This window comes from Bos indicus x Bos taurus, chromosome 20, assembly GCF_003369695.1.
Source record: "Bos indicus x Bos taurus breed Angus x Brahman F1 hybrid chromosome 20, Bos_hybrid_MaternalHap_v2.0, whole genome shotgun sequence".
Taxonomy (NCBI): domain Eukaryota; kingdom Metazoa; phylum Chordata; class Mammalia; order Artiodactyla; family Bovidae; genus Bos; species Bos indicus x Bos taurus.
Window position 1 is genome coordinate 32,484,365 of NC_040095.1, and position 27,358 is coordinate 32,511,722.

The window sequence follows — 27,358 nt, forward strand, 5'->3', positions numbered from 1 at the left end:
AACAATTGACTTGAAAGAAATGATAACCCTTCATAATATTGAAATGAAGTCTATCAGTGAAGTGAAATATTTCTTCATTGACAGGAGCAGTAAGCTTAAGGATCAGAAGATAGTTTTATCATTCCAATGTTTAAGACTCCATGGTGCCACTGCAGGGGACACAGGTTTGCTCCCTTGTCAGGGAACCAAGATGCCACAAGAAAAAAATGTTCAAACTGAGCCCTTCTTTATAAAGTTTATTTAGTTATTTATTTTGTTTTTGGCTGTGCTGGGTCTTTACTGGTGCACGGGCTTTTCTGTAGTTATGGCGAGGTGGGGCTCCTCTCCAGTTGTGGAGCATGGGCTCTAGGGCCTGTGGGCTTCTACTAGTAGTGTGGCTCCTGGACTCTAGAGCACAGGCTCAGAGTTGACAAGCACAGGCTTAGTTGCTCCAAGGTGTATGGGATCTTCCTGGATCAGGGATTGAACCCATGTCTCCTGCATTGGCAAGCAGGTTCTTTACCACTGATCCACCAGCAAAGCCCCCTTTCATTTTAAAACTTAGAGATTGTATGTTGTACCTTATTGTAAATCTTTATTTATAAAGGCAGATGGACATCGATTTGAAATCTGTTTCTTTTATTTTGGTTATGACCTTACCATAGAAGATACATGAAGAATATAATCAGTCATTAAAAATGTTGCTGGTCTTGGTAGAAAGAGGAGGGTATGCAGCCAGCATTAAGACAGTAGGCTTGCATATCAAAATGGTCAGCAATGACCCATAAAATCTTAATGATTAATGGCCTACATATTAAGATATATTTAGTTATCAAGGGAAAGGACATTTTAATTCACAATAGTAAATTATCAGCTCTTCTAACAAAGACTTCAAAGATCTTAAAAATTAAAGAAATTAATTAATTTGGCAGTTTAGTGTATTATCATAAATGCAATTTAGAAGAAATAGCGTAGATTATTTAGGCAACAAAACTAATCTACGTCGTTGTTGTTGTTGTTCAGTCACTCAGCCATGTCTGACTCTTTATAACTCCATGGACTGCAGCAAGGCAGGCTTCCCTTCACTGTCTCCCAGCATTTGCTCAAAGTCATGTCCATTGAGTCAGTGATGCCATCCAACCTTCTCAACTTCTGTTGCCTCCTTCTCCTGCCCTCGATCTTTTTTAGCATCAGGGTCTTTTCCAGTGAGTTGGCTCGTCACATCCGGTGGCCAAAGTATTGGAGTTCCAACTTCAGCATTAGACCTTCCAATTAATATTCAGGGTTGATTTCCTTTAGCATTGACTGGTGTCATCTCCTTGCTGTCCAAGGAGCTCTCAAGAGTCTTCTCCAACACCACAGTTGGAGAAAGCATCAGTTCTTTGGTGCTCAGCTTTCTTTGTGGTCCAACTCTCCCATCTGTACATGACTACTGGAAAAACCATAGTTGTGACTATACAGACCTTTGTTGCAAAGTAATGTCTCTGCATTTTAGTACACTATCTAGGTTTGTAATAGCTTTTCTTCCAAGGAGAAAGCATCTTTTAATTTCATGGGTGCAGTCACTGTCCACAGTGATTTTGGAACCCAAGAAAATAAAGTCTGTCACTGCATTTTTCCTCATCTGTTTGCCATGAAGTGATAAGACCAGATGCCATGATCTTCGTTTTTTGAATGTTCAGTCTTAAGCCTGCTTTTTCACTCTCCTGTTTCACCTTCATCAGAGACTCTTTAGATACTCTTTTCTTTCTGCTGTTAGCGTGGTATCATCTACATATCTGAGGTTGTTGATATTTCTCCCGACAGTCTTGATTCCCGCTTGTGCTTCATCCAGTCCAGCATGGCGCATGATGTACTCTGCATATAAGTTAAATAAGTAGGGTGATAGTATGGAGCCTTGATGTATTCCTTTCCCAATTTGGAACCAGTCCATTGTTCCATGTCCAGTTCTATCAGTTGTTTCTTGCTCATTTTTTTCTTTGCTGACTTTATGCTGTTATTTTTGCTTGGAAGCCTGTCCACTTCTCTGGGTATCCACATCTTTTCCCATCTTATAGAAGCCATATCCAGTTAGAAAACAGCTCTAGCCTTCATTGATTTTGTCCCTTTCTGAATTCCTGTGGAGATGGTTAGCCTGTCTTTGTGTACTGATATGTGTTTATTATCTCTGATGTATATTACAGGCCAATCCTTTTACTTAGAGTAGTTTTCTATTTTCTTTTTTTTTTTTTAATTTTTTAGTTGCACCATGGAGCATACAGGATCTTAGTTCCCCAACCAGAGATCAGTCCCGTGCCCCCTGCAGTGGAAGTGGGGAGTCTTAACCACTGGACCTCAGGGAAATCCCTAGAGTAGTTTTCTGTTTCCTACTATTTATGCTTAGCCTATAGTCTCAGAGTCATTGAGACTTGAAGCTGGATGGGATTATAGAGACCGTATGTTCCAGTTCCTTCATTTAACAGGGGAAACCCTCTGTAAATAGGGAAGTAACTTGTTCATGGTCACTTGTTATTCCTGAAACACATCCTGTGCCCTGTGAACTTACTTAATGTTTATTAAAAATACTTTTGATTATCTATACTTGGTTGAATTTTCCTGATAACTCAGTGCTTCTAAGGAGTGTATGCATGTATGCTAAGATGCTTCAGTCATGTCTGACTCTTTGTGACCCCATGGACTGTAGCCCACCAGGTTCCTCTGTTCATGGGATTCTCCAGGCAAGAATACTGGAGTTTATCCAGGTGAGAATACTGGAGTAGGTTGCCATTCCCTTCTGCAGGAGATCTTAGCAACTTAGGGATCGAACCCATGTGTCTTACATCTCCTTCATTGGCAGGCAGGTTCTTTACCACTGGCACCACCTGAGAAGCACAGGGAGTAGTACAGATTAATGTAAATTTTTGATGCAGAGTAAGTACTGATAACCTACTTCATTGAAGTCAAAGAAGGCACTGGGTACACCTTGATTGGCAGTTGATTATCTTTTTTCTTTTTTTTTTGCAGTTGATTATCTTAATTAGAGGTGTTTAAAGTTTATAGGGATGAGGGCTTTGTTTTGATAATTAGAATCAGATAAACGAGGAGGACAGCTTAGTATGTCTTTATTTGAGAACCAAACATGTGTGAGTTGTGGGGTAAAGGGAGAGAGCATGGAATTAGAAGTAATGGTTATCACCAATATGTTCAATCTAAAAAAATGATACAAAATAACTTATTTCCAAAAGAGAAACAGACTCACAGCCATAGAACACAAACTTTTGGTTACCAAAGGGGAAAGGAGATGGGGAGGATAAATTATGAGTTTGGGTTTAACAGATACACACAACTGTATATATTTATAAAATAGATAAGCAGCAAGGACCTACTGTATAGCACAGGGAACTGTATTCAACATCTTGTAAAATACCCTGTAATGGAAAAGAAACTGAAAAAGAATGTATATGAATATATAACCAAATCACTTTGCTCCACACCTTGAAACTAACACAACATTGGAAATCAGTTCTACTTCATTTTTTAAAATAAGGAAGTAATGACTATTTTCTTCTTTAGAAAAAGACTCCATCTTTAGAAGTTCTGCCTGAATTGGAAGTCTTCCAAAGCTCAGGACTTCTAATTGTCTGTTTTTTTTTTTAATTTGTTTGCTTTTAATGACCACTAAGACTTGTTGGCCTGAGGTACCACTTACTTTGCTATGAGTATTGACTATTAAATGTTGATGAGATAAACCCTCCTTTAGGACCACTGAAATGAATCAGTGCTTTGATATGGGTTGATTAGAAAAGCGGGAACATCACAGATGTTCCTCTGATTTTTGGAAGACTTTAACATATGAATTACAAACCTGGATGAGCAAATGTTTCACAGTAAACTTTATTTCAGGTAGTTAAATCACAGAGTCAAGGGAAAAATAGGTGTGCTGTATTAGTCATTTTCATTTCCTCAGGACAAGGTGGGGATTTAGACAACTCCCAAGGGCAGCCCCACTTCATGTAGAAGACTAATAAATAGTGGTAATATGTACAACATATGTACAGCATGTGTACATATGTACAACAGTCCCCACCTTATCCATGGTTTTGCTTTACATGGTTTGAGATATGTGGCATCAACCTTGATCTGGAAATATTAAATGGAAAATTCCAGAAATAAACAATTCATGAGTTTTCAATTATGGGCTATTTTGAGTAGCATGATGAAATCTCACGCCTTCCTGCTCTGTCCTGCCCTGGACAAGAATCATCCTTTTGTCCAGCGTGTCCACTGGTTAGTTTCTTACTTACTCCATAATCAGGTCCATGATCATCAGTGTTGCCAGATCACAGTGACTGTGTTCAAGGAACACTTATTTTACTTAATAATGGCCCCCAGATGCAAGAGTAGTGATGCTGGTAATTCAGATATGCCAAGGAGAAGCCATGAAGTGCTTCTTTAAAGTGTAAAGGTGAATATTCTCGATTTAATAAGGAAAGTAAATGATCGTATGCTGAGATTGCTAAGATGTATGGTGAGAATGAGTCTTCAGCCTGAAACTGTGAAGAAGGAAAAAAGAAATTTGTACTAGTTTCCTTGCTGCATCTCAAATTGCAAGTTACAGCCATAGTGCATGATAAGTGCCCAGTTAAGCTGAAAAAGGTATTAAATTTGTATAATAACATATTTTGAGAGATCACATTCACAAAACTTTTATTACAATATGCTGTTAAAATTGTAGCAGCAGCTGTTATAATTGTTCTACTTTATAATTAGTTATTATTAATATCTTACTGTGCCTAATTTATAAATGAAACTTTCTCATAGATATGCATGTATAAGAAAAGAAGATACCTATGTATTGTTGTTTAGTTGCTAAGTTGTATCTCTTTTGTGACCCCATGGACTGTAGTCCACCAGGCTTCTCGGACCGTGGGATTTTCTAGGTAAGAACACTGGAGTGGATTGCCATTCTCTTCTCCAGGGGATTGTACATAGCATCTGTAGGGTTGGTACTGTCTTGGCATGTATCCTGGGTTAAGGGGAGATGCCTGTATGTACCTGTACATGAGATTACAATGCTGTTACTTGTATATACTTGTGTATGTCTTGTTTTATTGCATTTTGCTTTATTGCATTTCATAGACATTGCACTTTTTACAAATTGAAGGTTCAGGGCAGCCCTGCATTAAACAAGTGTATTGGCTCTATTTTTCCAATAGAATTTGCTCACTTCATGCTTCTGTCACTTTTTGATAATTTTTGCAATATTTCAAACTTTTTCATTATTATTATATTTGTTATGGTGATCTGTGATCAGTGATCTTTTTTTTAATTTATTTTTTAATTGAAGGATAATTGCTTTACAGAATTTTGTTGTTTTCTGTCAAACATCAACATGAATTAGCCATAGGTATATATATGACAGTGATCTTTGATGTTATTATTGAAAAAAAATCATGACTTCCTGTAGGTTCAGATGATTGTTAGCATGTTTTAATAATGCATTTTTTTTTAATCACTGTGGCTTTCATTTTTTAAAATTTTTACTGGAGTACAGTTACTTTGCAATGTTGTTACAAAGTATTTTTAAATTAAGGCATTGACATTATTTTTAGGCATAATACTATTGCACACTTAACAGACTATAGTATAGTATAAACATTTATATGCACTGGAAAACAAGAAAATTTTCAGGACTTGCTTTATTGCAGTGTTTGCTTTTCTGTGGTGATTCGGTGAGGTATGCCTGTAGTTCTGTACTGCTCAGGTATAGGAATTTCTGGGGGTCCAGGAGAAGTTTTTCATTCTGAATAAAATTTCTGGTTTTGCACCAATGGTTTTGAACCCAGAGATAAAGGCAAATGACTCCTTTGCTGTGCCATCTTATTTGTCAAGATAGCTACAGCTCTGAGAGCTCTAAAGGGCTTGAAGGGGAGATCTCGGCTGCCTTGGCTGATCATGAACATTTCCCCCAAGATTAGGTTATTTGGTTTGGGAAGGGCTAACCACTTCCTCCTTTCCTGCCAGAGATGCTCAGAGGGCTCAAACAAACTTTGTGCTACTGTACAAAAAAGATCTTCATGACCTAGATAATCACTCACCTAGAGCCAGACATCCTGGAATGTGAAGTCAAGTGGGCCTTAGGAAGCATCACTATGAACAAAGCTAGTAGAGGTGATGGAATTCCAGTTGAGCTGAAAGATGATGCTGTGAAAGTGCTGCACTCAATATGCCAGCAAATTTGGAAAACTCAGCAGTGGCCACAGGACTGGAAAAGGTCAGTTTTCATTCTAATACCAAAGAAAGGCAATGCCAAAGAATGCTCAAACTACAACACAGTTGCACTCATCTCACACGCTAGTAAAGTAATGCTCAAAATTCTTCAAGCCAGGCTTCAACAGTACGTGAACCGTGAACTTCAGATGTTCAAGCTGGATTTAGAAAAGGCAGAGGAACCAGAGATCAAATTGCCAACATCCACTGGATCATGGAAAAAGCAAGAGAGTTCTAGAAAAAAACATTTATTTCTGCTTTATTGACTATGCCAAAGCCTTTGACTGTGTGGATCACAATAAACTGTGGAAAATTCTGAAAGAGATGGGAATACCATACCACCTGACCTGCCTCTTAAGAAATCTGTATGCAGGTTAGGAAGCAACAGTTAGAACTGGGCATGGAACAACAGACGGTTGCAAATAGGAAAAGGAGTACGTCAAGGGTGTATATTGTCACCCTGCTTATTTAACTTCTGTGCAGAGTACATCATGAGAAATGCTGGGCTGCAAGAAGCACAAGCTGGAATCAAGATTGCTGGGAGAAATATCAATAACCTCACACATGCAGATGATACCACCCTTACGGCAGAAAGTGAAGAAGAACTAAAGAGCCTCTTAATGAAAGTGAAAGAAGAGTGAAAAAGTTGGCTTAAAACTCAACATTCAGAAAACAGAAATCATGGCATCTGGTCCCATCACTTCATGGCAAATAGATGGGGAAACAGTGGAAACAGTGACACCCTTTATTTTTCTGGGTCGAAAATCACTGCAGATGATGACTACAGCCATGGAATTAAAAGATGCTTACTCCTTGGAAGGGAAGTTATGACCAACCTAGACAGCATATTAAAAAGCAGAGACATTACTTTGTCAACAAAGATCCGTCTATTCAAAGCTATGGTTTTTCCAGTAGCCATGTATGGATGTGAGAGTTGGACTATAAGGAAAGCTGATTTGAGAGAACAGCATTGAAACATGTATATTATCATATGTGAAATAGATTGCCAGTCCAGGTTTGATGTACGAGACAGGGTGCTCAGGGCTGGTGCACTGGAATGACCCTGAGGGCCTGGATGGGGAGGGAGGGGGGAGGGGGGTTCAGGATGGGGAACACATGTACACCCATGGATGATTCATGTCAATGTATGGCAAAAACCACTGCTGCTGCTGCTGCTAAGTTGCTTCAGTTGTGTCTGACTCTGTGTGACCCCATAGACAGCAGCCCACCAGGCTCCCCCATCCCTGGGTTTCTCCAGGCAAGAATACTGGAGTGGGTTGCCATTTCCTTCTCCAATGCATGAAAGTGAAAAGTGAAAGTGAAGTCACTCAGTCGTGTCCGACTCCTAGTGACCCCATGGACTGCAGCCTACCAAGCTCCTCTGTCCATGGGATTTTCCAGGCAAGAGTACTGGAGTGGGTTGCCATTACCTTTTCTGGGAAAAACCACTACAATATTTTAAAGTAATTAGCCTCCAATTAAGAGAAATAAATTTAAAAATGAAAAAAGAAAGCTGAGCTCTGAAGAATTGATACTTTTGAACTGTGGCATTGGAGAAGACTCTTGAGAGACTCTTGGACTGCAAGGAGATCCAACCAGTCCCTCCTGATGGAAATCAATCCTGAATATTCATTGGAAGGACTGATGCTGAAGGTGAAACTCCAATCCTTTGGCCACCTGATGCGAAGAACTGACTCATTTGAAAAGACTCTGATGTGGGAGGAGAAGGGGATGACAGAAGATGAGATGGTTGAATGGCATCACGGACTCAATGGACATGAGTTTGAGCAAGCTCCAGGAGTCAGCGATGGACAGGGAGGCCTGGCGTGCTGCAGTCCATGGGATCACAAAGAGTTGGACACGACTGAGTGACTGAACTGAACTGAACTTAACCACTTCCTGGGATGTGCACTTGGACTTCCTGCTCAGCCCCTTCAAGATTTCACTTGTCCCATATAACTATGTCATGTATGTGTGCCTGGTAAGTGACTTCAGTTGTGTCTGACTGTGACCCTATGGAATATAGTCTGCTAGACTCCTTGGTACATGGCAATTTTCCATGACAGGAGGGCTGTCATGCCCTCCTCCAGGGGATCTTTCTGACCCAGGGAACTAATCCATGTCTCTTATGTCTCCTGCATAGGCGGGCCAGTTTTTTACCACTAGTGCCACCTGGGAAGCCCCTCACTATGTCATAAATTAACCTTATATCCAAATACAGTTCTTCCTCCATTTACAGTGGGGTTAAATCCCAATAAACCCATTCTAAAGTGAAAATATTCTGAGTCATCAGTATATCAGTACACCTAACTTACTGAGCTTTGTAGCTTAGCCCACCCTGCCTTCAACATGCTGAGATTTATATTGGCCTACAGTTGGGCAAAATCATCTACCACAAAGTTTATTTTGTAATACAGTGTTGATTAGCTCATGTAATTTATTGAATACTGTGCTGAGAGTGAGAAACAGAGTGGTCCTATGGGTACAGAATGGTTGTAAGAGTACTGGTTGTTTACCCTCATGATTGCGTGCCTGATGGAGCTGTGGCTGCCTCTGCCCTGTGTCACGAGGAGTACTGCAGATCGCTAGTCTGGACAAATATCAAAATTTGAAGTATGATTTCTGTTGAATGCATATGACTTTCACACAACCGTAAAGTTGAAAAATTAAGTCAAACCATTTTTAGTTGGGGATCATTTGCACTACATTTTCTTTTGTTTTAGTACCCTTGATATTATTACAGTACATATAAAATTATAAGCTTTTATTATTGGTGGTTTAGACGCTAAGTCGTGTCTGACTCTTTCGACCCCATGGACTGTAGCCTGCCAGGCTCCTCTGTCCATGAGATTCTTCAGGCAGGAATACTGGAGTGGGTTGCCATTTCCTTCTCAAGAGTATATTCCCGACCCAGGGATCAAACCCAGGTCTCCTGCATTGCAGGCAGATTCTTTACCAACTGAGCTATTAGGCCACTGGTGAAAGTGAAAGTCTCTTAGTTGTGTCTGACTGTTTGCCACCCCATGGACTATACAGTCCATGGAATTCTCCAGGCCAGAATGCTGGAGTGGGTAGCCTTGCCCTTCTCCAGGGGATTTCCCAACCCAGGGATTGAACCCAGGTCTCCTACATTGCAGGTAGATTCTTTACCAGCTGAGCCACAGGCAATTGTGGCTATAATTGAGATGAGTATATTTAAATTGAGAGTAAAGAAGAGAAATACTGTTTGGAAAATAGTTGCAACTTCATTTTTTAAAATTAAATTATAGTTGATTTATAATATTATTACTTACACGTGTCCAGTAAAGTGATTCAGTTACACATCTGTGTGTGTGTGTATATATATATGTATATGTATATAAATTTTTTTCAGATTCTTTTCCCTTATAAATTATTATCAGATATTGAATATAGTTCCCTGAGGTGTACATTAATACTTTGTTGTTAATTCTATATATGGGCATCCCTGGTGGCTCAGATGGTTAGTAATCTGCCTGCAATTCAGGAGACCTGGATTCAATCCCTAAGTCAGGAAGATCCCTTGGAGAAGGGAATGGCTACCCACTCCAGTATTCTTGCCTGGAGAATTCCATGGGCAGAGGAGCCTGGGAGCTATATATTTATATATACATATATATATTACTTTGCCAACAAAGGTCCGTCTAGTCAAGGCTATGGTTTTTCCAGTGGTCATGTATGGATGTGAGAGTTGGACTGTGAAGAAAGCTGAGTGCCAAAGAATGGACGCTTTTGAACTGTGGTATTGGAGAGGACTCTTGAGAGTCCCTTGGACTGAAAGGAGATCCAACCAGTCCATTCTGAAGGAGATCAGCCCTGGGATTTCTTTGGAAGGAACGATGCTAAAGCTGAAGCTCCAATACTTTGGCTACCTCATGCGAAGAGTTGACTCGTTGGAAAAGACTCTGATGCTGGGAGGGATTGGGGGCAGGAGGAGAAGGGGATGACAGAGGATGAGATGGCTGGATGGCATCACTGACTCGATGGATGTGAGTCTGAGTGAACTCCAGGAGTTGGTGATGGACAGGGAGGCCTGGCGTGCTGCGATTCATGGGGTCGCAAAGAGTCGGACATGACTGAGTAACTGAACTGAACTGTATATATATCTATATTCATCTTTTTCAGATTCTTTTCCACAATAGGTTATTATAAGATATTGAATATAATTCCCTGTGGTATACAGTAAACCCTTGTTGTTGAGTATGGGATTAAGAAATACAAACTATTTTATATATGATAGTGTATATTTCTTAATCCCATACTCCTAATTTATTACCCTGTCCCTTCCCCATTTGTATTATTTTTTAGATTCCACATATAAGTGATATCATATAATTTTATACTTCTCTGAGTTACTTCACTCATTATGATAATCTCTAGGTCCATTGATGTTTCTGCAGATGGCAATATTTCATTCTTTTTTATGGATGAGTAATATTTCATTATGTATAAGAGTTGACTCATTGGAAAAGACTCTGATGCTGGGAGGGATTGGGGGCAGGAGGAGAAGGGGACAACAGAAGATGAGATGTCTGGATGGTGTTGCTGACTCGGTGGACGTGAGTCTGAGTGAACTCCGGGAGTTGATGATGGACAGGGAGGCCTGGTGTGTTGTGATTCATGGGGTCGAAAAGAGTCGGACACGACTGAGCAATTGAACTGAACTAAACACATGTATACACTATATCTTCTTTATCCATTAATCTGTTGATGGATACTTGGGTTGTTTTGATGTCTTGGCTGTTGTAAATAATGCTGCTGTGAACGTTGAGGTGCATGTATCTTTTCAAATTAGAGTTTTCTTCAGATATATGCCCAGGAGGGGTGTTGCTGGATCATATGATAACTATTTTTAGTTTTTCAAGGAACTTCCACACAGTTTTCCATAGTGGCTGCACCAATTTACATTCCTACCAACAGTGTAGGAGGGTTCTCTTTTCTCCATATCCTCTCCAGCATTTATTATTTGTAGACTTTTTGATGATGGATATTCTGACTGGTGTGAGGTGATACCTCCTGATAATTTTGATTTGCATGTCTCTAGTAATTAGTGATATTGAGCATCTTTTCATGTGCCTGTTGGCTGTTTGTCTTTTTTGGAGAAATGTTTATTTAGGTTTTCTGCCCATTTTTTGATTGGATTGTTTGGGTTTTTTGATATTGAGTTGTATCAGCTGTTTGTATAGTTTGTAAATTAACCCCTTGTTGATTGCATCATTGGTTGCAATTTCATTATTAGAGTTTTATTTTGACAGTTTATTTTAGAATTGTCAGTGAGATTTCAGAAAATGAAATTTCACATTCAGAAAATGAAAAATACTTGTAATACATTGATGTCTTCCATGAAATACACATTTGTGGACACGACTGAATGACTTCATTTTCACTTTTCACTTTCATGCATTGGAGAAGGAAATGGCAACCCACTCCAGTGTCCCTGCCTGGAGAATCCCAGGGATGGGGGAGCCTGGTGGGCTGCCGTCTATGGGGTCACACAGAGTCGGACACGACTGAAGCGACTTAGCAGCAGCAGCAGCAGTATACCTCTCTAATGAATTCTTGGCCTTAGGCTTCTTTTAACCATTAAAATATTTTAACATGAGTTTGTGGTGCTGTAGGAGAAAGGTCAGATCTCTCTTCAGGTATGCTAGAAAAAATTGGCTACTAAAGGCGCTGCTGCTGCTGCTGCCGCGTCGCTTTAGTTGTGTCCGACTCTGTGCGACCCCATAGACGGCAGCCCACCAGGCTTCCCATCCCTGGGATTCTCCAGGCAAGAACACTGGAGTGGGTTGCCATTTCCTTCTCCAATGCATGAAAGTGAAAAGTGAGAGTGAAGTCTCTCAGTTGTGTCTGACTTTAGCGACCCCATGGACTGCAGCCTACCATGCTCCTCCATCCATGGGATTTTCTAGGCAAAAGTACTGGAGTGGGGTGCCATTGCCTTCTCCGACTAAAGGCACTAAGTAAGATAATATCTTTGAAAGTTCATTCAGATTATCTTTAATACCAGAGAGCTTCAAGATGCTTTAACATGTGTGTTTCTCTATTAGGAATATAGTAGATTTTTCATTAGCAAAAGATTACATATGTGTTTCTTTTTTCTTGTGTGAGGCATTGCCCTTTTCACTTTTTTATCATTAGTGTCTGATACACAGTAGATAAGGGGTACATGTTTACTGAATTTGTGAACTGGAAAGTATATGGCAGAAAAGACACTCTTTTTTAAGATTTATTTGTTTATTTTATTATTATTAGTCTTTTGGCTGTGGTGGGTCTTCATTGCTGCACGAGGGCTTTCTCTAGTTGCAACAAGTGGGGGCGGCTCTTTGTGGGCTGTGGGCTTCTAATTGTGGTGCCTTCCCTTGTGTGGAGCACGGGCTCTAGGCATGCAGGCTACAGTAGTTTCTGCACATTGGCTTCAGGTGTTGTGGCTCTCGGGCTCTAGAGCACTGGCTCGGGAGTTGTGGCGCATGGGCTTGGTAACTCTATGGCATGGGGGAATCTTCCTGGGCCAGGGATCAAACAGGTGTCCCTTGCATTGCAAGGCGGATTCTTAACCGCTGGACCACTAGGGAAACTAGGAAAGACACTCTTATGATAAGCTATCTAACAGCATTTTTTGAGGCATAAACACTAAATTTGTACCTGGTCAGGTGGTAACCTCAGCTGAGTATCTTAAGCTCTGCTGGGTTGCTATGCCAGCTTGCTAGTCCAGAAATAAACCAGTAGCTAAATACACATGGTGTCCAGAGCCAAGATCAACAAATACAGAGAGGTTATCTCCAAACAGAGATAAGTTCAAATGTGTAATGGGTTGGAAGACCACAAAGAGATCAATGAAAGTGTGGTTGGAAAAATTCCCAAGTCAGTGAATGGCCAACTGTATTCTGTTTTATGGTATGGACCTCTGTACTTGGAGGGAATTTCAGATTTTTTAAAACTACAAAGCAAATGGGTTATATCCACATTCATGGATTATTTTACTATATACAACTTTACAACTTTATTTGGACAGGGCTCCAGAGGGTATCAATGGTATTGTTATATTAGATAATTGAGAGAATTTATTAAAGAGACTCTTTTTAAAGGAAGAGTCAGGGCTGAGGGAAGGCAAACATGAGTATTGAAGAACCTTAGAGTTAGTAACAGTGGAGAGCTGTTACACCAGCCCTGGCCCTGACGGGGCGAGGGGATGGGGACTGTTAGAACCCAGAAGAAAGTCTTATGGAGAGGGCTATCCAGTGTGCTGCAGGTGCCAGGGAGAGAACTAAGGGAACAGAAGTCCTGACATCATTCTCCCCTCACTCCCCTGATCCTCCTGGTGGTGCCTTTGATTGGCTGGACCCAATCAGAAGTGGATGGACTCAATCAGAAGCCAGAGGGCAGGGGACCCCATGATTCAGTCTACACAGGGCAGCCACCGTAGGTGTAGGGCAGACTGGAGGTTGAAGAATGGATCTGGAGGAACACATAGCAAATATCCAGCTTGAAGACTTAATGATTTTCATTTTTATTACTAAAGAGCCAGTGAGGAGGGGAAAGTGAAATCAAGCAATAAACTCATTTGACAGATGTCAAGAAATGTTTATGTAAAACCCTATATGGGGAAAGAGTTTCTGAGAGAGATGGAAAGGCCAGTGTAAGGGCCTCCATGCACAATGCCTGGTGTATTTGAGGAACTGTAAGGAGGCCTGCAGAGGCAGAGAATTGAGCAAAAAGAAGAATGGGAGGAGTGAGGTCAGAGGTGTAAAAGGACATTTCAACCCATCCCAGGGGGCCACTCTAGAGAGAGACCTTTACTTTTACTCTGAATGAATGGGTACAACTGCAGGGTTTCAAGCAGAGCAGTGACATGATCTGATATATTGTAGTTTGGGCTATCATTTTTTGAGTAGATCATAGTGGGCCGGAGTAGAAGCAGGGAAGGTTACTGTGATATCCGGGCAAGATATGGTGCCAGTTCCAGAAAGGGAATGAGAAATGCTCAGATTCTGGGTGGATGCTGAATGCAGAGTAAGGATTTTCCAGAAGAGCTGACGTGGAACCTGTGTGTCAAGAGTCACTCCCTGAGTTTTGTTCTGAAGATCTGTAAGATGGGGCTGCCATCAGGTGAGGTGGAGAAGGCTGTAGGTAGAGTTGAATTGAGGGGAATAGAATTGTTTACCCAAAGAACTGGGAAATTGTTTAATGTCTGGGTGTATCTGTGCGTGCTCAGTCATGTCCAACTCTTGCAACCCAATGGACTGTAGCCCACCCAGCCCCTCTGTCCTTGGGATTTCCCTGGCAAGAATACTGGAGTGGGTTGCCATTTGGGAGAAGGGAATAAACAGAAAGTGTAAAGCCTTGTGCATAATCCGTGTTCGGGGAGGCTTTTTAATGACTTGGAGCCTTCTAGTGGACAAGTATATTATTAATCTTCAGGGAATTCTCCCCACATTTCAAAACTGCATTCCTGAAAATACTTGCTATTTAGGCTTTAGTTTTCTTTGTAAGGGCTTCCCAGGTGGCTCAGTATTAGAAAATCTACCTGCCAGTGCAGGAGATTCAGGAGATGTGGGTTCGATCCCTGGATCAGGAAGAGTCCCTAGAGAAGGGAATGGCAACCCACTCCCGTATTCTTGCCTGGAAGATCCCATGGACAGAGGAACCTGGAGGGCTACAGTCCATGGGGTCACAAAAGAGTTGGACTTGACTGAGCACATAGGCAGCCAAGTTTCTTCAAGTAAGAATAAAATCTGCAAATATATAGATATATATTTGGCCACACTTCATGGCTTGTGGGATCTTAGTTCCCCAACCAGGGATCGAACGAACCCGGGCCACCATAGTGAAAGTGCCGAGTCCTAACCACTGGACCATCAGGGAACTCTTCTATGCAGCTATTTCCTTACACCCATGGTGAGTGGGAATTGTTATTAGATTCAGTATTGGAAGACTTGGACTATGAAACAGATCTGTCAGAAAGTTGACAGGTACCTACCTGGACTGCTTTAAGATGTTTACTGTATCTGGACTGCCTGGGGAAGGTTATAGGCTTGGAAATGACACATTATGAGAATTAGGAAAGAATTAGGTGAGCGAGAATAACTACATGTTGGTATGAGAAGGATTAGGATGTGAAGATGAAGGAGGGAGAAAAGGAAGTTGTTAGGAGTAATGTCAGTGATTTGTCATATAAAATCTCAAGTTTCTGAATGTGAGGATGTTAGTGTTCCTTCGGATGTCCCTTTGATTGTAAGCTGCTTGTGTTTTCTTTCTAGGGTTGACAACTTTGGTTTGGGCCTTTTACTTAGATCCAAGCAGATAAAACGCATGGTCTCTTCCTATGTGGGAGAAAATGCAGAATTTGAGCGACAGTATTTATCTGGCGAATTAGAAGTAGAGCTGACACCACAGGTAAAAAAAAAAAGTGTTTTTTTTTTTTTTATTTTTAATAATACAAACTTATTTTGAAGTTTAGCTTTTTCCTTCTAGAAATTTCATTGTGTAAGAGAGGTAAGATAGAATGCTGTTTTGCCAAACCGAGAAAACTTATTTATAAGTCACACCTCTTGACTGCTAGAGGACTAATGTTTTGTTACTATGCACTGTAAAAGAAAGTATTTCTAGTGAAAATTCCAGGCTTCAGGATAAAATGTTAAATTTGGCACTGAAATGTGAATTTCACTGTGGCATGCAAAAGCACTTGCTGAAATGTTTGAAGATTGTCCCAAAAGTCAACTCCTACTAATCACAGAATTAGAAATTTATGCAGAATCTGGTCTTGCTGAGACGTATCAGGAAAATGAAGCCCATGGACGGGAGTAAAACTGTCAGCATCACAGACTAAATGCTGGGGGTCAGAGCCCAGGTTTCCAGGGAACTGAAACAAAGGAAGCAATGACTGCAGTTAATCTAGCAAGTTTCCACTCACTTTATCCACCATTTCCTTTCCTGTCTGATTGAAAAGTTTGTCATTGAGGAACCTTTTTGGCCAGTCCAATATAGTTAAAGGTCCCAGTTCAAGTAGACCCTTGTTTTCAGGTTGGGACAATATTAAACTCACCATCGTTAATATCCAAGCCTATTCTCACTACTGATTAGGCAGGCAGTTATTTAGTCTGAATATGATGTACTCATCTCACACGCTAGCAAAATAATGCTCAAAATTCTCTAAGCCAGGCTTCAACAATATGTGAACTTCCAGATGTTCAAGCTGGTTTTAGAAAAGGCAGAGGAAGCAGAGATCAAATTGCCAACATCTGCTAGATCATTGAAAAAGCAAGAGAGTTCCAGAAAAAACATCTATATCTGCTTTATTGACTATGCCAAAGCCTTTGACTGTGTAGATCACAATAAACTGTGGAAAATTCTGAAAGAGATGGGAATACCAGACCACCTGATCTGCCTCTTGAGAAATCTGTATGCAGGTCAGGAAGCAACAGTTAGAACTGGACATAAACAACAGACTGGTTCCAAATAGGAAAAGGAGTACGTCAAGGCTGTATATTGTCACCCTGCTTATTTAACTTCTATGCAGAGTACATCATGAGAAACGCTGGGCTGGAAGAAGCACAAGCTGGAATCAAGATAGCTGGGAGAAATATCAATAACCTCGGATATGCAGATGACACCACCCTTATGGCAGAAAGTGAAGAACTAAAGAGCCTCTTAATGAAAGTAAAAGAAGAGAGTGAAAAAATTGGCTTAAAGCATTCAGAAAACAAAGATCGTGGCATCTGGTCCCATCACTTCATGGCAAATAGATGGCGAAACAGTGGAAACAGTGGCTGACTTTTTGGGGGGGGCTCCAAAATCACTGCAGATAGTGACTGCAGCCATGAAATAAAAAGATGCTTACTCCTTGGAAGGAAAGTTATGACCAACCTAGACAGCATATTAAAAAGCAGAGACATTACTTTACCAACAAAGGTCCATGTAGTCAAAGCTATGGTTTTTCCAGTAGTCATGTATGGATGTGAGAGTTGGACTATAAGGAAAGCTGAGCCCCGAAGAATTGATGCTTTTGAACTGTGGTGTTGGAGAAGACTCTTGAGAGTCCCCCTTGGACTGCAAGGAGATCCAACCAGTCCATCCTAAAGGAATCAGTCCTGAATGTTCATTGGAAGGACTGATATTGAAGCTGAAACTCCAATACTTTGGCCACCTGATACGAAGAGCTGACTCATTGGAAAAGACCCTGATGCTGGGAAACATTGAAGGCAGGAGAAGGGGAGGACAGAGGATGAGACGGTTGGATGACATCACCAATTCAATGCACATGAGTTTGAGTGAACTCCAGGAGTTGGTGATGGACAGGGAGGCCTGGCGTGCTGTAGTCCATGGGGTCGAAAAGAGTCGGACATGACTGAGCGACTAAACTGAACTGAACTGAATATGATATAACTAGACTGTATGTTAGGGGGTGTGTCAGCAAGTGTTTAGGGCCAGAGTTATTTCCCAGTAGGAAAACTGGGTGGAAAGGCAGGTGGTGGTGAGAGAGCAGCTGGGGAAATTAGATTTGAAATGACTAGTACCTAAAAGGGAGACAAAGTGATCAGAAGAAGATACAAAGACATTTTTCATACAGCTGTTCCTACTCTTAAACAAAATTTGAATTTCTCTTGGCTTTTTAAAAACCGGTTTAGCTTTATGTTGTAGTCTTTGTCGTTTGTATTTTTCCTTAATTAGATAACGTAGTAGATAAAATACTTAAGAGAAGGTTTAGAATACACTCTAAATAACTGGAAATTTTACATTATTATTATATAATCATGATATTGTTATTTATGATAAGATTCAGGCTGTACCTACATGTAGTACACAGTAAAACACGATATTTTATTTTATGTTTTTAAATGTATACAGTTAAAGTTATATACTTCAGATTTGAAAATTGATTTAAAAATATTACAAATAGACTTGTAAAATATGATGTTGAGAAACCAGTGGAGACATGGAAACCGAGAACATGAGTATACAAATAAGCAGTTCCATTACAAATTAAGGATTAAAAATAGAGAAGTTGTTGTCTAGAGCGTCAGTCATTGTTTTGCATTGATCTTCTAGCCTGCAGTGTTAGTGAGGTAGACCAATATGCACTGCTAGGGGTGGTTTAGATGGATAAACACCTAGAGAGCAGGGACCGTGTGGCTAAGTATTTGTGTCCGCAGACAGAAGTGTGCTTAATGGACTTTTGACTCAGTGTTGTTTGCTTGCTTGTAGGGCACGCTTGCAGAGAGGATTCGTGCAGGTGGGGCTGGAGTTCCTGCATTTTACACCAGCACAGGGTATGGGACCCTGGTGCAAGAAGGGGGGTCACCAATCAAATACAACAAAGATGGCAGCATTGCCATTGCCAGTAAGCCGAGAGAGGTAAGATGCACGGATTCCAGGTGGGCTCATTGGGTAAATAAGTATAAAATCATACCTGGGTGAGAATAAAACACATTCGTTCAGTAACATACATATGCTAGGTACAATTTCTAGCTAACACTGAACATCTGCTAGTAATTAAAGTCACGTAGAGGAACCAGAATAAACAAATGAGAAGGAAAACTAATCCATAGAAATGAGAGTCAAGATTAGTTTTATGGTAGGTTTTAAGAAATTTAGGAGTGTGTATAATTGCTGATTATGTTTACGTGGAAAATAAAATACAGCTACTTTATTTAATACCATAATATGTATAGTATTAAACCCTTCATGTTCAGGCCCCTTCTGGACATGATTGAAGAATGGAAAAAAAGCTAAAGAAATCACAAATTTGTCTATAATCTTAAAAAACAGAGAATGGTTATAAATATATAATATGAGTAGAATAAATACCAAGTTTATATTATCTTCTTTATCCTTCATTTTGTACACTGGACACATTTGAGCCTTAGACTGAATAACTTAGTTTTATTTAAAGTGCTGGATAGGATGGAGTATCTTTATACTAGGTAACTTTCCTCACACATTAGAAAAGAATAGAACTCTAGATACAGGTATTTGAGATATTCAGGAGCCAGTTTTAAAAATGACACAGGCCAGTATTTCATTGCTGTATTTTTGGTATCTTTCCCTTCTCTCTGCCCACATGGCTCATGAGAGTTAACAAAAGTCATGGACTGCTGAACTTATCTCTAGGGAAGTGAGAACTTAGTATATCAAGGGGTCTTGTCACCTTTCTTCGTATAAGGATGTTAGCTGTGCCCCTTGGGGTTGTGAGGGGAGATAAAGGTCATTGCTCTCATCCCCCTGCTGTCCCATCTTGTCTCCAGCAGCGTCCTTCATCTTTAGCTGTGCCTTTTCTGCTTAGGGTTACCTATATTGACTCAAAGTTTTTGTTAACGATTTTTATACTCTATCTTTGCTTCTTGCCTAATTAGGTTTAAAAAGTTTTCGCAAAGAAAAAGACAGGAACCTAATTATTAAGATGGATCCTAGTTAATGTAGATTAGGATAGCCAGCAAAATCTGGTGAATGCTTTGAGAACTTGCTAGAAGTTACATCATTAACTCACCCTGTGAAAACAAAGGATAGACTAGAATCTGTCCTGAATGCCTGGGTTCATTTCAGCCTGGAGTCAGGTGTAGGCATCTAGCAGTTTTGTGATTTTGTCTGAATCCCGAGGAATACAACAGATAATCTCTAGAAATGATTCTTGTTAGCCAACTTTATTTTCCTTGATTATGGTGGGAAGAGGAAATGAGTGAATTCCTTGGATTAGTGATAGTTATTTGAGGTCCTTCTGTTTGCTAAGCACTAGTCCAAATGTGGTGGAAAAAGGGGTCCTTTAGGCCAAGTCCCCCTGTAGTGGGGGATCTGACAAAGAATGAAGAAACAAATGCAAAATGTAAGAAATCAAGTAGGGCAAAGGCAGAGAGGGTGCTGAGTGGCCAGGAAGGTGTGTTCCAGGCTGGGTCAGGGGAACCTCTCTGAGAGGTGATGTTTGGTAGAGACCTGAATAAGATAGGAGAATGAGCTGGGTGATGATTGTAGGCTGTGCTCTAGTCAGAAGAAAGAGAAAGGACATGGTCCTTGGCAGGCTTGCTGAGTGTGTGCAACAGCAGGGCAGTGAGACTGGAACAGAGTGAACGAGGCAGAGAGTGGTAGGATTGGAGATTGAAGAGAGGCAGGAGCCAGGTCACATGAGCTTGGGCTTCACTGAGAGTGGTGAGGGGTTGAGAGTGTTGAATAGAAGTGGGAGAGTGATGGGACCTGAGCTACATTTTGGAAAGATCACTGTGGCTTTTGGGAGTGGGTTTTTTGTCAGAGACCCAGAAGCAGAAGCAGCGAGAGAGATGAGGGACTGTTGAATTAATACTAATCCAGTTGGAAGTAGAAGGCAGTTTAGATTGAGGTGGTGACAGTGGAATTTGTGAGAAGTGGTTGCAGTTGGGAAATACACTGAGAGTAGAGCCAACACGATTTACTGAGTAAGAAAAGACACGAATCAAGCATGCTGCTTATTGAGATGGGCCAAGTATGAGAATTAACAAGGAGCTCTTTCTGGACTTGAAGTGTTTAAGAGATTCATTGGCCTCCAAGAGTAGCTACTCAGTAGGCTTTAAGTCAGCTCAGGGAGGGTTGAGAGCTGGGATAGGAACTTTGGAGGCATCAGCAAGTGAAATTCGCTCAGTCATGTCTGACTCTTTGCAACCCCATGGACTATACAGTCCACAGAATTCTCCAAGCCAGAATACTGGAGTGGGTAGTCTTTTCCTTCTCCAGGGGATCTTCCCAACCCAGGGTCGCACCCAGGTTCTCCCTCATTGTGGTCGTGTTCTTTACCAACTGAGCCACCAGGGAAGCCCAAGAATATTGGAATGGGTAGCCTATCCCTTCTCCAGCAGATCTTCCCAACCCAGAAGTGATCAGCACGTGGTGTTTAAAACCATGTGACTTGAGTGACGAGGGCTGGAGTGCAGAGAACACCTCTTTTGCGTTTAAGGGTTTAGAAGAGGCCTGGCATTTAAAGGTTGAAAAGAGGAAAAGAAGCAGCAAATAAAATGGGAGTGTCCAGTGAGTAGAGGAGATCCAGGGGAGGTGATTTGGAAGTTGGAAACTTTTACAAAGCAAGGAGTGATCAACTGTGTTAGAAAGTGAAGGAGCTGAGTAATAGGACTGGAAGTTGATCATTGCAGTTGAAAATGTGGAGGTCATTGGTGACCTTAAAGGGTGATTTTTTTGGAACAGAGGATTTTTCTGGAATGGTGAAAATTTGAATGGAGTGGATTCAAGAAAGGATGGAAAGATGAGGATGTGGAGACTGTGAAATGAGTGACTCAAGTGAATATAATAGCTAGTTTGACAAAACCAATTCTGTCCCTGTTTTTAAATTTTAAAATAGCTAACACTTAGCAACTGCTGATGTGTAGCCCCTTTAGGAAGTTATATAATTGGAATAGAAAAAAAATGTCAGTGTTTTTACTTTGCCCTGAGTTGGCATTTGTTCAGATGTGTTCTTCTAGGTCTGCATGGAAAAGACTCAACTATCATCATTAGTGATGACTGAAATTCTTAAGACTTAAAAAAACTAAGGCAGGAGGAGAAGGGGACAACAGAGGATGATATGGTTGGATGGCATCACTGACTTGACGGACATGAGTTTGTGTAAGCTCCATGAATTGGTGATGGACAGGGAAGCCTGGCGTGCAGCAGTCCATGGGGTCACAAAGAGTCGGACATGACTGAGTGACTGAACTGAAAAAACTATTGATGTGTATCTTACAAATATCCTTCATATAATTTATCTAAGTTCATATTAATATGATCCTCATTCATCTGTGATTCCCTAAATTCATTCATTTTTTCTGACATAATGTGTCATAATACCTTTAAGGAAACTGTTCTGTAAGAAATGATTTCTCTTTTAATGTAAATCAAAACTACAGTGAAGTATCACCTCACACTGGTCAGAATGGCCATCATCAAAAAGTTTACAAATAGTAAGTGCTGGAGAGACTGTGGAGAAAAGGGAACCTATACTGATGGTGGAAATATAAATTGGTGCAGCCAGAGTGGAAAACAAGAAGTTAAACTAAACATAGTTACTGGTCATAATGGCCGTCATCAAAAAGTCTACAAATAATAAGTGCTGGAGAGGCTGTGGAGAAAAGGGAATCTATACTGATGGTGGGAATATAAATTGGTGCAGCCAGAGTGGAAAACAGTCCCACTCCTGGGCATATATGGAAAAGATAAAGACCCTAGTTCAAAGAGATATATGCACCCCAGTGTTTTATAGCAGTATTATTTACAGTAGCCAAGAAACAGAAGCACCCTAAATGTCTATCAACAGGTGAATGGTTAAAGAAGATGTAGTGGATATATACAATGGAATATTGCTTAGCCATAAAAATGAATTAATTCCATTTGCAGTAACATGGATAGACCTAGAGCTAAATGAAATCAGTCAAATACAGAATATTATATGCTGTCACATATGTGGAAACTAAAAGATTGATACAAGTGAACTTATTTACACAACAGGAATAGACTCACTGACATAGCAAACAAACTTACGGTTACCAATGGGTAAAGTGAGGGAGAGAGATAAGTTAGGTGTTTGGGATTAACATATACACACAATTATATAAAAATAAGAACCTACTCTGTAACACAGGGAGCTTTATTCAATATCTTATAATAACCTATAATGGAAAATAATCTGAAAAAGAATATATGTATGTATACGTGTACATGTGCTGTGCTTAGTCAGTCAGTCATGTCTGACTCTTTGTGATCCCATGGACTGGAGCCCACCAGGCTCCTCTGTCCATGGGGATTCTCCAGGCAAGAATTCTGGAGTGGGTTGCCATGTCCTCCTCCAGGGGATCTTCCCAACCTAGGGATTGAACCCAGATTTCCCGAATTGCAGGTGGGTTCTTTACTGTCTGAGCCACCAGGGAAGCCCAAGAATACTGGAGTGGGTAGCCAATCCCTTCTCCAGGGGAACTTCCCAGCCCAGGAATAGAACTGGGGTCGCCTACATTGCAGGCAGATTCTTTACCAGCTGAGCTACGCAGGAATCCCATATATATACATATATGGGATATCTGAATCCTATATCTGGGATTTGAATCACTTTGCTATATACCTGAAACTAATGCAATATTATAAATTAACTATGATTTTTTTTAAAAGTTTCTTTTTTTAAACCATAGTTTAAGAAAAGTATATGTACCCAAACTCTCAAAACTTTCTGTAAAATGCATGCAGTTTTTTTTCCACTAGGAGGCGCAGTAGGAATGAGAATGGACTTCAGCCTTCAAATGGCTTCCATCCCATGTGGTGATGGAGTGTGATGTTGATTTTGTTCCCTCTGTTTCAATTCCCAGAGCTAAGTCCCCATGAAGAAAAAGGGAACAAAATGCCACAGCATAGTTTTGCTTTATGCTTTTTCTCCCCATCTCTTCCATCTGGAGTAGAATTAAAAGTCAATAAACATAAAAAATCAATAACCTTCCATTAGAACAGTAATGACAGAAAAGAAGGTGTAGTAGAATAAAATATAATAGTCATAGTGGCCATCAAAAACCATGAAGCACCTGTGAGTAAACCTAGAAAATATATACAGAGCTTTTTTGGGGGGAATTGTAAAACTATTGAAGGAGGTAAAAGAAGACTTTAAAAAATAAAGGCCTATATTATGCTCACAGGTGGGATATGGCATATCACTTCTCTCCAGATTAGTCTATAAATTCTAGGAATCCCAATTAAAATCTCAGCAGATGATTATGAATTAATTAGGAGAGAGGAATGGATTTTTATAACTATTTTAGGTAGGAAAGTAATGCATTGCCTGTTTCATGCAACTATATAGTTTTTTTCTAGAGTGGAGGGAAACTGAAAGTGTTAGTCTCTCAGCCGGGTTGGACTCTTTGTGACCCCATGGACTGTAGCCCGCTGGCTCTTCTGTCTGTGAATTTCTCCAGGTGAGAGTACTGGAGTGTGTTACTATGCTCTCCTCCATGGGATCTTTTCGACCCAGGGATCAAAGCCAGGTCTCCCACGTTGCAGGTGGACTTCCTACTGTCTGAGCCACCAAAGAGGCCATAGAGTGGAGGGAAAGAGGGGCCTTTTTCATGTCAGTATGTAACTTATTCACAGAAATAGTAAAGAGAGTGCTAACACATGCAGTCTATACCATAAGCATGTAGAATTTTCAGTTCCTCGGAGTTACCAAGCTCTCCTACCACGGGGCCTTTGCACATGCTGCTTCCTTAGTTTCCTCTTCACCACTTTGAGTGAACCCTGATCCAGGGGTCCCCAGCCTCCTGGATCCAATTCCTGATGATCTGAGGTGGAGCTGATGTAATGGTAATAGAAATGAAGTGCACAATAAATAAAATGCACTTGAATCATCCCCAAACTACCCTCTACACCTGTCTATGAAAAAATTATCTTGCACGAAATCTGGCCCCTGGTGCCAAAAAAGGTTGGGGACTGCTGGCCAACACTGCTCATCCTAGAAGTCTCAGTTTAGATCTTCTCCTGCTTGCCCTAACTAGGCTTGTATCCCTTTTATCTGTCTCTGTCAGAGCAGGTGGGTCTTCCCAGGTGGCTCAGCAGCAAAGAATGCACCTGCCCCTGGGTTGGGAAGTTAATAGTTTAGTAAAACACATAAGAAAATAAGTAAGTTACACTTAGGCAAATAAGTAACTAGCAGGGCTTCTCAGGTGGCTCAGTGGTAAAGAATCTGCCTACCAATGCGGGAGACACAAGAGATGTAGGTTTGAGCTGAGAGTAGAGAAGATCCCCTGGAGTAGGAAATGGCAACCTGCTCCAGTATTCTTACCTGGAAACTTCCATGGACAGAGGAGCCTGGTGGATTACAGTATATGGGGTCTCAAAGAGTCAGACACAACTGAGCAACTGAGCACACACATACACACACATCAGAGCAGGTATCACACCCAAGCAAGCCCTGTGCAGATCCCGACGATGCCCTTTGTCTCTTGCAGGTGAGGGAGTTTAAAGGTCAGCATTTTATCTTGGAGGAAGCAATCACAGGGGATTTTGCTTTGGTGAAAGCCTGGAAGGCAGACCGAGCCGGAAACGTGATTTTCAGGTAGTACAATGGTTTTAAAAAATGTTCAACATAATGCCTGTTAGCAACTTTATGTTTCCGAAATCATGATTACAAAATGGATATCTTGATGTGTTTGGTATTTAAAAATCTATTTTAAAGATTGGTTAATATCAGTCACGTGTGTGTGTGTGTGTGTGTAGGTGTGCGTGTGTGTAGGTGTGTGCAGAACCATTGCTGTGTGGCCATGCTGGTTTGGTGCACTTGAGGACATCTGTTCTGACTGATTGGTGCCCATGGTGCACTGTTTGTTAACTATTTGAATCTATTCTAGTCTTGTATATAGTCGCATATACTTTTGTCCTGTGTAATTTAGTGATGAAGACTAATTACCATGTTGTGACATACTTAGAAAAGTTGACAAAAGCACACAATTATATTTAATTTTGACATCGTTATTTATATGCATTGTCTTAAAACACCTAAGTTAGTTTGATGTTCTGGAAAAATATTGGTAATAACCATTTAGGTCAGTTCTTTTCTGAGCTTGTTGGTGTCTACTAGGAAATGCTTATAAAGATGATGTTTGGAAAGTTGATTAACAGTAATAATGCCTAGCTTTCATTTTCATTATCTGGATGGCCACAGATAGATTAAGCCACTTAATGGATTTCAACATCTTTTGATTACGCTAAGCATACTAAATACCAAGTTTCAGTATCTTGGATTTAGGTATTATGTAGTTGTTTTTTGAAAATTGTGCCACCTTTGAATATACTCATAAAAGCTTTCAAAATGTTTGGTTTTGAAGACTTCACCTGTTAGGTTACCGAACTAGTTTTCTTTTTTATAATATGGTCCATTTCCTGCTTTTTGTTAGTGATTTTTAAACAATCTTTACCAAATACAGTTTTGGTATGATCACAATTAAATTATCAGTGATCACTCTCATGTTACTGTTTCATTTCTGAAGATCTTACATGACATTGGCTTCCCTGGTGGCTCAGCTGGTAAAGAATCTGCCTGCAATGCCTGAGACCAGAGTTCAGTCTTTGGAATGGGAGGATTCCCTAGAGAAGGGAATATCTAACCACTCCAGTATTCTTGTCTGGAGAATCCCATGGACAGAGAAGCCTTGCAGGCTACAGCTCATGGGGTCACAAAGAGTGGACACCACCAAGTGACTAACACTTTATATGACATTAACTATACTGTATTTGATTTTTTGAGCTTAGCCAATTTTTTTTGTTTGTTTGATTTTGTTTTTTTGATGGGGCCACAGCACTTAGGATCTTAGTTCCTTGACCAGAAATCGAATCTGTGTCTCCTGCAGTAGAAGTGCAGAGTCTTAACCACTGGACTGCTAGGGAAGTCCCCATATTTGGTCAGTTTTTGGTATTATAACTAGTTTTAGCAATTACAGAGGACATTGACTGCTATCTACCTTTATTTGACACCTTGGTGTAATGTTTTTGAAGCTAGGTTTTTTTTTTTTTTGGAAAATTAATGAAATTGTATAGTAGCAAATGAAAATGAATTACTTAAAATATTTCCATGAGTTTATCCTGTGCTTTACTGCCTGTTGTCTAAAGACAGCACAAGAGCTATTCTGAGCACAGACTTTATGCCTATGGTTTCTGCTCAGTAGCCATTGAGCTTTGATGTGAAATGAGAGTGCTTGTCGCCAGCGGTCAGGTGGCCTAGATTCTTAAGATCCTGACTTCTAGGCTGACCTTCACGTTGAGTGGGACAGCTGGTACAGAGGTCTGTCTAGGCCATTGGTAGAGTGGGCGGGCCCTGCATCCCTGCACCCCAGGCCACTCTGTCCTTGGAGCTTTTGATGCTGGATGTTTGATGGAATCCAATACAGTAGCTTGTGAAAGTACATAGAGATATTCCTCTCTCAAGGACACACCTATCCTTGAATCCAAGTGAAAGAAACATTACTAGCACAAAGGGCTGGTAAGACACAGCTGTGAATTATTCCTCTTTACCAAAGAATTTTTCCTTCCAATTTACACTCTCAGAAACAAGAACACATTTCAATTTTTATTATTAGAGTAAGTGCATAAATTTAGGAACTTGGGAATGCAGAAGCATCAGCAAAATTGGCCC

General features: G+C 40.5%; 1 protein-coding gene across 1 annotated transcript in view; it reads left to right on the forward strand.

The window, feature by feature from the left end:
* OXCT1 (3-oxoacid CoA-transferase 1) overlaps positions 1-27,358 on the forward strand; it is a 159,273-nt gene that overhangs the window by 13,371 nt on the left and 118,544 nt on the right. The window contains exons 4-6 of the mRNA XM_027520028.1: positions 15,507-15,642; positions 18,451-18,600; positions 25,179-25,285. Coding sequence (XP_027375829.1) covers positions 15,507-15,642; positions 18,451-18,600; positions 25,179-25,285 — 393 coding nt within the window. The remainder of the gene's footprint in view (positions 1-15,506; positions 15,643-18,450; positions 18,601-25,178; positions 25,286-27,358) is intronic.